Here is a 12,083-nt window from a genome sequence, read left to right on the forward strand (position 1 = left end):
GAACACCAAAGCTTAAACATTTATTCCTACCTTTGGTCAGTTTCTTAATGCTTCAACGCAAATGGAACAAACAGTATGAGGAGCCCAGGACTTGTCTTGGTCGCCAATTTTTAAACCAAAATAAGCGTGGTATATATTTTTCACAAATAAAGTTATAGTCTGCTTTCCTACGATCTAACTACCACAGATATAACAAAACTTATTTGCAATGCTCACATAATGTCCTCTTTCCATCTTTATACGTTCTGGAACACTAGAAATACGCAACAACGAAAACTACAGTCGCAAACACAGTATCACAACGACCAAACAGCCAAACTGCGCATAAGCAGGTTAGAACGCTGTATTCACGCTTCTGCGCCAACGCTGTTGCTTTGCAGAGGAATCTAATATTATCCAGTGTTGCCAAATCACATTTAATTTCATTAAAATTAATTCATTTAGAAATAATGCCTAACATGAAACAACATAGGTATGTATATTTTTAAGATATAGATATGATAGAGCAAAAATATGACGTTTATTGGAAAAAGAGCCCCCAAAAATATACAAATAAGCAAACAGCTTTTAAACATCAAAATCAAATCAAAATCACCTGTGTATTTAGTGGAAAAGAAATATAGAAACATTGGGAAAGATTTTGTGGTTAGCATTACTTAATAATATATATAACGAAACGCCCAGTGTATATGGAATCCACGGGATAAAAAGTATAAAGACCATTCAGGAACCACCAAACGGTCAATACGATATTATTTCCTTCGCTTTATGAACTATTTTTTATGTAATATCGTTTTGACAATAAAATTATTATTAGACAAATGTAGAATGTATTATATTTGGTAAATAAGATAGTTACTTTGGTTTACTTTAAATGTTAAAACACTTGCACTTCTGTTACACTTAAGAAAATTGCTTGTTTGAAAATTCTAAATAAGTACATCAGAGATGTATATGAATTTCCCGTTGCAAGAAGTCGACGTGTTAATAGAAGGCGTTCCAATGAAGATATAGCAGCTCCATATATTCGTACCTTCTTTTTAAATTAAAGTTGAAGTTTTGCACAGAAACCATTCGAATTCCGGAATATTCATACAACATTTTTTTATATCCATGACAATACATTCAGATATTATATCATCGTTCTTTAATGAACTTAGAATATGTATGACACGCCATGTGACTTTCTGTCTAAAAGACTTGGACATTTCTGGACTCGGTTTTCCTGTTTTTGTGATATAACTACAATTGCAGCTGCCGCTGCCTGGAAATCTTCGTCGCACCACATTTTTTAGAAAGTAGGAACAGACGCTGTACTGGTGTAGACACGACGTTTCCTGTTGCAATAACACAACGAAACATTCACCAGAACGAGTTGCCTTGGTATGGGCAAAATGTCTAGGTAAATTTTGCTGTCATTTCTGTTTCCATAAACAGGTTGGGGCAAACCGCAACAAATTGTTCCTCCTGTGTTTCTTTGGTTTGAACACGGGATTATAATATTTATTAGATACATCTACTTACATTATTTGCAAAAAATTTTAAAGATTATTCGGGTTTTTACCATAAATTCTTGAATATAATGTATCTCAAATTTATCAAACCTTTTTTACCGTGATATGTTTCATTAACTCTAAAGCTGTATGGCAAGGGATATTATACACGAAATGTGTCTAGAATTTTCCAAAAAAGCAATAACATATTGCATATATTTGATTTGACTGATTTGATTCTTGACAGTCTTTTAGCCTGATTTCTGCCACCCACATTACTTTAATTCGAAATTTTCACATTTTTACCGGTTGCAGTTTTTCCATAACAAATCGACTAAGTTCCCGGTGGGACATCCCGTATATAACGGTCGGTGATATGAACCCTAGCACCGAAACGCACAATAAAAATTTTATTACTCGCAAGACAAACAAAATGTTATGATTTGTAATTTTCTATTTGTCCTTTTTAGAAGTGGCGTATACCCTATAAATATCTTGACTAAAAGTAAATATGGGATTAGGGAAGTCGAGATAAGAAGTGCAAGAATTTTAAAAAACAACTGTTGTTCCTTAAGTAAATTTAAATAAAACGTTTATTTTATTAAAATAAAAATCCAAACTCATTTTTATTTACTTTCGCGCTCTGGTCCCGGCAAAGTTTTTGCACGCAAATCCCGCATCTTAGCGTCTACATGACAATAAACCAATTGTTTTATAATAAAAACACGTAATTCTATAAAGATTACCAACAATTAAAACCATTTACACACGCCAGCCATTCATTATTATTATTATGTACCGAATGATGGGGCGAAATTTTCCGTATCTAATCTCGGTGTCTTTTTTACTGGCTTAAAGGACCGTCTAAAGAGAAACATTTTGTCCACTGCTTTCAAGCAGCGACAGACATCTTTAGATGCGAAATTTTGTTTGAAAACCTCCGAAAGAGACATTTTTTCGATCTAATATTATGTCAAAAGCCTTCCATTAGGCGACGGTTACAGTGCAAGCGACTTCGCGCGAATTCGCGCAAATTAGAACTGGTTTCTGGTTTAATTCATTTTCGCGCGATCTAAGCGAATCTCCTTTTTAAACGACTACTAACACTTCTTTTTGCAATTTGCAGCGATTACATACAGAAAATATAATGTGAACTATTTACAAGTGTAAAGTAAAAAGATATGAATGTTGGAGAAGAGTTTTAGTTAGTTTTGGTGAGCTAGTAAAAGCAAGTTCTAAAAGCTATTCCTCTTTCAACTGAAAAGGAGTAGGCATATACGGGTAAATGAAATATTCGAAAACCACCACTCAAATGAATATTTTCAACTTCTTGAAGAATTAAAGAACCAGCCGCAAAAATTTTTCTAGTAGTGTGAGACGCACTCGTATATATTTCAAATCATAGAAGAAGAAATAGTCAAACAGTGTAACTTCAGAGAATGTATTTCTACAATTGAGAAACTAACAGTAACTTTAAGGTAAGTACTAATAACCTAACCTAAATTTTAACGTTCGAAATTGTGACCCATGTTGCTATGTGTTTCTCGCTGTTACTATAATCCATGGTATGAACTGGGGTGTCATATCTTGATGCATTGGACAGTGAAGGCCGAGAGGATACAGATGGATCAGACGAGTGTGTAGATTGAGACAATTCCATAGATGGGGTAGGTTGAGGGCTGTATGAAACTTGGCCTGAAATCTCGCCGAAATGCCTTGGGGGATTTATTACAAATGACGAACTGATTATAAAGGTGGGCTTCGGTGATTGATTAATTCCAATTGTGACTGCACTTAGAGCTTTCTTTTTGATTTTACAATTCTAAGATGGGGCAAATCATCTTGTTGTTGTTGTTCTTCTGTTTCCACTCTCCTTTGCTTAAAAAATTGCAGCTTTCTTTGTTCCAATTCTAACATTCTGTTTTGGACGTCACTGGTTTGTTTATTAAAGCGTGTTGACTGCGTTTTGCTAAACAATAATTCTTGTCGACTCTTTTTCAACGTAATGATTTTTTCTCTTATAAATCCTTATTGCACTGAGATACAGTGTTTGTAATGGGTGTTTTTTTTTCGACGTATAGAACTTTAAGTTGGCATTACTGTTCAAGATGGCGACCTATTTAACAGCTGTCAAGTTATTTATTCTCAGTTTGGTTTTGCAGTTCATCATGAATAGATTCACACCCGAACAACGCTTGCAAATAGTGCAATTTTATTTCGAAAATAATGGTTCTGTGCGGAACACGTATCGCGCACTATGTCCATTTTATCGTCGACAAAATCGTCCATCAGAGCAGTTAATTCGATTAACAATGGAACGTTTTCGTACCACGTTTACCTTTATTGATAACTCGCATCCCCAGAGACGCCATACGGTGCGTACAGAAGAAGCTATTGCTGCTGTAGAGCGTAGCATTGAGGATGACCCGAATGAGTCCATCCGCCATCGAGCACAGGAATTGGATCTGTGTCATCCACTTTATGGAAGATTTTGCGGATCTTGGTTTACGTGCTTACAAAATCCAACTCGTGCAAGAATTGAAGCCAAACGATCATCAAGTAAGGCGAATGGGCCCAAAACGAGATTGCCGTTGGTCCCGATTTTCATAGGCGAATTTTGTTTAGCGATGAAGCGTACTTCTGGTTGAATGGCTACGTCAACAAACAAAACTGCCGCATTTGGAGCGAAGCTAATCCTCAAGTGTATGTCCAAACACCGTTACATCCAGAAAAACTGACTCTTTGGTGCGCTTTATGGGCTGGTGGATTCATTGGTCCGTACTTCTTCAAAAACGATGATGGCCAGAACGTTACAGTCAATGGTGATCGGTATAGAGTTATGACTACTAACTCTTTCATTCCTGAATCGAATAACCATGATGTCCAGGAGATGTGGTTTCAACAAGACGGCGCAACATGTCACACAGCTCGTGCCACAATCGATTTATTGAAAGACACGTTTGGTGACCGCCTAATTTCACGTTTTGGACCTGTGAATTGGTCTCCAAGATCTTGTGATTTAACACCGCTAGACTATTTTCTGTGGGGCTATGTAAAGTCATTGGTCTATGCGGATAAGCCACAAACGCTTGACCATTTGGAAGACAACATTCGCCGTGTTGTTGCCGATATACGGCCACAAATGATGGAAAAAGGCATCGAAAATTGGACGTCTAGACGTCCGCGCCAGCCGTGGCGGTCAGTTGCCAGAAGTCATATTCAAAATGTAATGCCACTCACATTTATGTCAATCGAATAATCCATCGTTGTTTTATTGCAACTTAAAGTTCTTTTTCTACATCGAAAAAAAACAGATGGTGCATTATGTATTCCATCATCTCCGAGATCACCGATGTGAGTCTGTGTTTCGGACACGTTGTCAATAAATAATTTGACTTCCTTTGGTTTTGAATAGGCAACGAAGTATTCTCTGAAGATGGTCTGGGGATTATTTGGTATGCCAAAAAATATAACCTTTTAAAATAAGCCACTGCGGCATCGCATTGGTTATGTTTCACAACTTTCTGAAATTCCCGCCGAAATGTGTCCCGAAGTCCTTTCCACTTTCACTTTGCCACCTCACCTAAAAGTAAAAAAAAAACACCATAATAGATACCATGAATAATTTAAAATATTTATTATCTAGGCATTATACTATGGAGTAGAGTGATCTCAATTATTAAATTGCTTTTTAGCTTAATATATAAAAATTAGTAATATTATTGCATAAATGTAAAAAATGCTTAATTAGTCTTTTTAATTTATTTTAAATTTCAACTGGATTTGGATTTCGTCCTCTAACTTATTCTTTTCGAATGTCCCATAAAGCGATTGCATCGGTTGCATGAAGAAAAATACATTCGCATTAAGGGTACGAAAAAGTCAGGTGCTATGTTTTATAATTGTAGAAAATACTTTTCTATAGTGTTACAAGGGGTAGCCGGTGGAAAGAAGGTATATGCCAATCTAATAACTTCAAAAAAGAAACTTTTAAAGGGTATTTTAACAGTGGACTAGGTGCCATACCTCAACAATATGTTAACATTAAGCCATACCGACATAATACATATATTAGGCCAAATAAACCATTTTTACCTACAGAAATTTTTATTGAGGTTAGCAAAGGTTTAAACGTAATCTAAAAGTCTAAAAAAGATATAGGTACTTACTGCTAACGCCTAATTCAACTGCTACATTTTCCCTTAGTTTCCGTAATTTGGCACGATTATGATATCCTTTACATTTTTGGTCCCACAAAATCTTTTTATCAAACATAAAAAAAATAAGCTTTTCACAATCCGTACTAAATATTTTATACCAATTATAAAAGAAAAATAGCCAGGATTCTTTCTGACATTCGCTCGTCTTCGCTTGAAAAAAATTAACCCTTTCGAACTTTCAGCGAAAATCAGCAATTTAGGCGGCTAATTCACTTCTATTGTAACTACCAGCTGTTTCTGTGTGGTTGTTTCCTTCGTGCTAGTTTGCACGAATTCGCGCCTGTAACCGTAGCCTTAGGTAGATATCGCGCGACAAATATTGCGAAAAAATAATATGTTTATTTTTTATCTTAAATGAAAAATAGATAGAATAATAAAATATTACGGAAGTATTACTATTATAAAAACACACTTGCACATTTTGCATATTTTTGTATTTTTTTTAAACCTAAATTTAAAGAAAAGATAACTTATTCAATGACATTACTAGAAACTCTTTTTTTCTATAAAACTTACAGTTTTTAATTGATCTATTCATGGGTAAACTAGGAATAAATACCATCTTTACAAACAACTTATTTAAACAATCTAATAAAAACGCAACAAATAAGCAAGACTTGGACTGAAGTAGCTTTTACTTGATGAAAATCCATTTACCACAATTAAATTAGAAAAAAAAAAGTTCATTTTCACAGTTTTTAATGATTTATGACAGCTGTTTTGCCAACACCGTGCCTTTATTAAATACAAAATATGACAATATGGGGTTATAAATTTAAATTTAACAACGGAGACGCATTTAAATCCAGTTGGTCATTAAGAAGTAGATTACAATATTTCATTTTGTTAATCTCCATAGCTTCCAACAAATTCAGTTTTTTGCTTTTTGTTTGATTATGCACAACTTTGACCATAATTTTGATGTTTTACATAATCAATCAAAAAGCCCAAACTAAATTTTTTGGAAGCTATGGAGATTAACGAATCTATTACTTAATGACCAATTAGATTTAAATGCGTCTCAGTCGTTAAATTTAAGTTTATAACGGTATACCGATAATTAAACATCTATTACTACCTTCTTATATATAGGTACAGGTGTCGGATTATTTTGTTTTTGATAAAGGCACGGTGTTGCCGAAACAGCTGCCATAAATCATTAAAAACTGTGAAAATCTGAACATTTTTTGTACTAATTTAATTGTGAATAATCAAGACATCTAAGGCAAAACAAAAATTCAATTTTTATAGTATTGAAAATACATGCCTTCCGATGCATTTATCCTAGGTATCATTGGGTCCCTAATAAGTCGGAATTCGTTTGGATTATTAGTTGTATCATTTAAGAGATTATCCTATTTCTTAAGACATCGATATGCTGCTTTGGGATAGTGTAGACTATTTTTTTAGATATCTCCAGACACAATAATCGAAAGGACTTCATATCCAGCGACGTTCAAACGCATAATTTAAAAATGAAATGTGGTGGTGCATCATCATATATGCAATACATGTCTCTTCCAGTTAACAGCTACATATTTTCTAGCAAATAACGTAATTATTATTGTAGAAAACGAAAATAGGACTCACCACTTAATGGTAGAAAATATGCTCTAATTAAATGATCATTGATAATTCCTAACGAAATTTTAAGAGCAAACTGATATTCTGCGTATACATGGCTGTTGTGAAAATTTTCAATTGCAGCCCTTGAGAAACTAGTTTCGTCCGAAAAGACCATTGTTGAACGAAAAGAAGATGATCGGTTTTATTTGTCTAAAATATTGGGAAAAAATCATCCTCAGTTCGAAATCTCTTTGTCAAGAGCTTGAAGTTGGAAAGGATATAAATGTTGTTCTCCAAATATCCTTCATACAGTTGATGCATCAGTTCACCAAATTCTGTTTCAATTTTCGTGGTACTTGTTTCCGGTTGCTGTTTCGTAATTTTTAGCACAGCAAATTTTATGTTCCAACTTCGTAGTGTCGGCCAATATCAAAACTCCTTTCTTTGTAACTTCCAAATTCATGTACCTTTTGATGAAGCCTGATAAGCTGTGATGATGAAGTTTACGATTAGGATATGCTTGCATATAAAAACGACAATCTTCGGAGAAAAAAAATGAGTCGCAGTAATATTTTAGATTATATTTTTGTATTTGGAAACGGTAAGTAATGTTTAAAAAATGGCAAAAGATAAAAAAAAACGAAAACAATACTTGGTAATGTAAAAAGAAACATTCCAAACTATCACCACCACATTTTCTATTGGGAGACATTCAACCTGGTCCACATCTCTGTTTCCGCCTCCTATGCCATGACAACAGTAAAAGGATGGTAGCCACGGTTTGAGGCGAGAGATAACGCCGCAAACGTCTACTGTTTTTCAACATTTTCATTATGATGAGAAAATATAGTTGTATCTTAGCATCTTAACACCCTTTATTTCCGAAAATAAATGTTTTCGTTTTTACAGGAATCTCAAGCTTATTCGAAATTTTATGAGCTAATTCCGGAATAGTAAAAAGTATCCGCAAACCTCATTTTCCAGTTTTGAGAAATCAAAATATATGTCTGTAGTTGTTTGTTTGATTGGTTGATCTATTTTGTGAAACACGAAAATGTCGTTCATTTAAATGTACTAAACTATCAACTACAATAGAAGCAAACCAAATTGTGGGAATTTATTAATGCGATCATATAATAAAAAACGTAGTAACCTAAAAAGAAATACTCTTTGTCATTGTCCTGTTTATTTGTTTTTAATAAAATTTTGGAAGTTTGTAGATAGGTTAACATACAACTTGGCAACAATGGATTACAGTCAAACAATTTTACGCCTTCTAGTCTTAGTGTTTAGCCTCAATTTGCACTATTAAAATATGAATGATGTTTTCTCTGTCGTCAAAGGTTAGTATTCAACTTGTTCAAAAATATTTCTTTCTTTCTGCTCACCATTATGATTCACGTATTGACTTAACCCTCAGATTGACCAACGCATCAAACATTTTGCAGATTCCCTAGAATAGCGTCTCAATTTGCAAATTACCGAAAATTGGAGTGAGTTTCATAATGCTTGATAAATTGATCAGGAAAGATACTGCAATAATAATAAATGTGTGAATAAAATTTTGGAAGTTTGTACCTCTTTGGTATGTTTATGCTCAAAAAGTACGAATGTTAAAAAAAACATTTCTCCTTGCTTGTATCCTTCTTTCGGTGGAACTATATTTCAAAGAAGAAGGCACCCTCTTCCTCAACTAATATTAGTTAATAATTTTTTTTTTATTTTTATTTTTATTATCATCGCTAATAAGGTAAGAAAAAGCACGACCGCATCATTTCGCAAAGTCTATTAAAACACCGAGGTATATATTTATACATACAATCAAGTTTATTTCATCCGCTTCGCTCAAATAAACGACTAAAAGAGATCCTTAAAACTTATTGAACTAAGTTTTAACATTACTTCTATACACAGTATAAAGAAACTTTGTAATCGATATTAATGAGATTGTATCTACATTCGCGACTATAAATCATAAACCTACTTAATAAATATTGCAACGATTAAATCACATTAAAGTCTGTTTTACGTCTTTGGTCTTTCGTGAGATGTTCGTTATTTTACAAGAGAATCGCTAATCATACTAGTGGTTTCATCTGGCCCATTCCTCGGCCACCGACAACGGTGAAAAAGCTGACAACTGATTGGGTATCTTGCGTAGCACGATATCCGGACTTTCGGAAGTCTTTCTGGAACTCACTGCTTCGTCCGTGTGCTTACCCCCGTTGCCTATTATGGAATCTATCGAAAAGCCGTTTTTGGATTTCTTGTGAACGTCCGTCGGTAGGTAATCTTCCGTATCCTGATGCGGCGGCTGCACCGGCACCGGCTTGCAAATATTCGCTTGAGGGAGCAACCCTAAATGAGGTATTCCTAACCTCGACAAATCCATCGGACTTAAAATAGGCATATTCGGCGGTATGCTGGGCAAGTAACTGTAGGGATTGTGCAAGCCGGGGTGCGAGAACAAACCAGAGTGGTAATTTTCTTGACTTTGCAGGAAAGAAGCGACCATAGCCGACGCGTGATGATCTCTGAGCATCAGACTCGGCGAAGGCCGCTTGTAACGTTTCCTTCTTCTTAGGAAACTGCCGTTGTCGAACATATCCTCTGCTAACGGATCTAGAGTCCAGTAGTTGCCTTTTCCCGGGTTCCCTGGCTCCCTCGGGATTTTTATGAAGCAATCGTTGAGCGACAGGTTGTGGCGGATCGAGTTCTGCCACGCGGGAAACTTTTCCCGATAATAAACGAACCTGGTCATGATAAACTCGCATATGCCGCTCAGCGTCAGCTTTTTCTGAGGTGACTGCAGTATCGCCATCGTAATCAACGCTATGTACGAGTACGGAGGTTTGATCAGCTGGTGTCCCGATTTCTTCTTGTCTTTGCCCTTGTTATACTCTTCTTCGTTTTTGATCACGTCGATCGCTGATCCCCTCAAATCCAAAGGGCTCTCGGCTAGCGGGTAACCCTGATCCAATACCGTGTCGCCTTCTTTTATGCCTTCGGTCGCTGGATGACGACACTGTTCTTCCATCGCTAACATTTAACCGGTGCACAGATTTCACTTAATCACACGCGAGATAAGGGACCTTCTTCCGCGCGAACGGCTTATCATTTAAAAAGCGTTCCAAGTTCATGCGTCTTTTTAAATACGCCTTATCTTTAAATCGCCGAACATCGAATATATACACGATAACGATCTGCTTTAACGCACCCACTCCATCGTGATGGCGCGGTGACTTTGAGTCGCCGGATCGGATCTGCACCAACTGCTTTCTCGAAATGTTATACCAATATTATCTTGTCAAGAACAATGATGGTTCAAGCCACCACATTTCCGGCTGCGATATGAGAAAACAAAGCGGTCGAGGTGGCGGGGATGGCCCCGCCCACGCTTCTCCCGCCGAAGCAACGCCCATTTCACCCCCGAGGTATCGGGTTTACGTAAGGATTTTCGCGTTCCCAAAGTGGGATTGTTGTTCGGTCTGAATGTCGATTGATTTTTTTCGCCCCCTTCGTTTTGTAAGCGACCCCGGTTTGATAAATAGAACGATTTTGTGGATGGATGGGTCGAAACTGCCTACGACTCACGTTTTAACGTTCGAAATATCTTGGTTTGATTCGATCGTGACGTTTGGTTACTTCAAGCGCTTTTACGGAACGCCGTTTTACAATTAAATGATTTTTTTTTATTAAATTAACCAAAACTTCTGCGACATTGCAAAGAAGAATTGACATTTTCAACCAACGATCATATTAATGAAACCTTCTATCAACTTAAATATGGAACAAGTTCTTTAAAAAATCGTGTATTGGATTTCAATAAAAATGTTCGGACACTTCCATCATAATCTTTTCTTAAGTATTTTTTGCAGTAAACACGAAGTAAATGTCAATATCAAGTTGCTTTTTTTTACTATAACACCATTTTTTAAATCCATTTTAGAATTCTGTTTCAATTTCATGTAGCAGGTCCTATACTTATCTCTTACTTTTTATGAGCTAAAAGATAAAAAAAAACAGAAATTCAATTTTAAAATTAACGGGTAAGCAGCTAGTGCCAGTAAAGTTCTTAAAATGTTACAATTATATTTATGTCAAAAAAGAAACTGAATATGGCGTATCTAAATGAAATCGGAATTGAAACTTTAATTTTTATTGAATATGGAAACAACATGAGAACTCAAAACCAAGTTTGTAATTTGCTTAACGCAAAATATCCAGAAAGACCCATCACAAGGCCCACAATGAGTAAAACTGAGAGAAAATTTATATAAACGGGGAGGCCAGGTCATCAAAAAATTAATGAGACCACAAAATTAAACATTTTATTAGAAGTTAAGGATAATCCCCATCGTACATCTTCTGAAGTACTTTCAAATAATGACGTTAGCCAACGAACAGCATTGCGTAAAAAGATTACATTACTACACGAGCTGAACGAAAATGATCGCGACCGCAGGCTACAGTTTTTTGAAACTATTAATTGCAATTAATCCCCGATGAATGAGAAAAAAACACACCCAACATCCACAAAAAATAAATATTTGGCCGGGATTTTGCATAACAAAATTATTGGACGTTATCAAAATATTTCTGGGGTTCGACATTTATAGCCTGTTCAAAATTACTTAATTCCTACCCTCGAATTTTTTTTTTCAAATCCAAATTAGCCTTGAATGAATGAAGTGCTTGAATATTTGAATACGGTATTTCCTGCACAGTGAATTGGTAGAGGGGGATCAATATAATGGCCTGCAAATTTTCCAGATATTACCATAATGGATTTCTTCATCTAGTT

At 35.5% G+C, this 12,083-nt stretch overlaps 1 protein-coding gene and 1 pseudogene across 1 annotated transcript; both read right to left on the reverse strand.

The window, feature by feature from the left end:
* Window positions 1-3,287: 3,287 nt before the first annotated feature.
* Window positions 3,288-7,742, reverse strand: LOC132696334 (uncharacterized; annotated as a pseudogene).
* A 1,339-nt stretch (window positions 7,743-9,081) lies between these two features.
* Window positions 9,082-10,533, reverse strand: LOC132704549 (forkhead box protein D3-like). Its single transcript, XM_060674609.1, has one exon. It carries the CDS (start codon window positions 10,323-10,325, stop codon window positions 9,372-9,374), a length of 954 nt encoding a protein of 317 aa, XP_060530592.1. The 5' UTR covers window positions 10,326-10,533; the 3' UTR covers window positions 9,082-9,371.
* Between the last annotated feature and the right edge of the window lie 1,550 nt (window positions 10,534-12,083).

The sequence above is a fragment of the Cylas formicarius genome, unplaced genomic scaffold (genome assembly GCF_029955315.1).
Source record: "Cylas formicarius isolate icCylForm1 unplaced genomic scaffold, icCylForm1.1 PGA_scaffold_10__41_contigs__length_53128322, whole genome shotgun sequence".
NCBI lineage: Eukaryota > Metazoa > Arthropoda > Insecta > Coleoptera > Brentidae > Cylas > Cylas formicarius.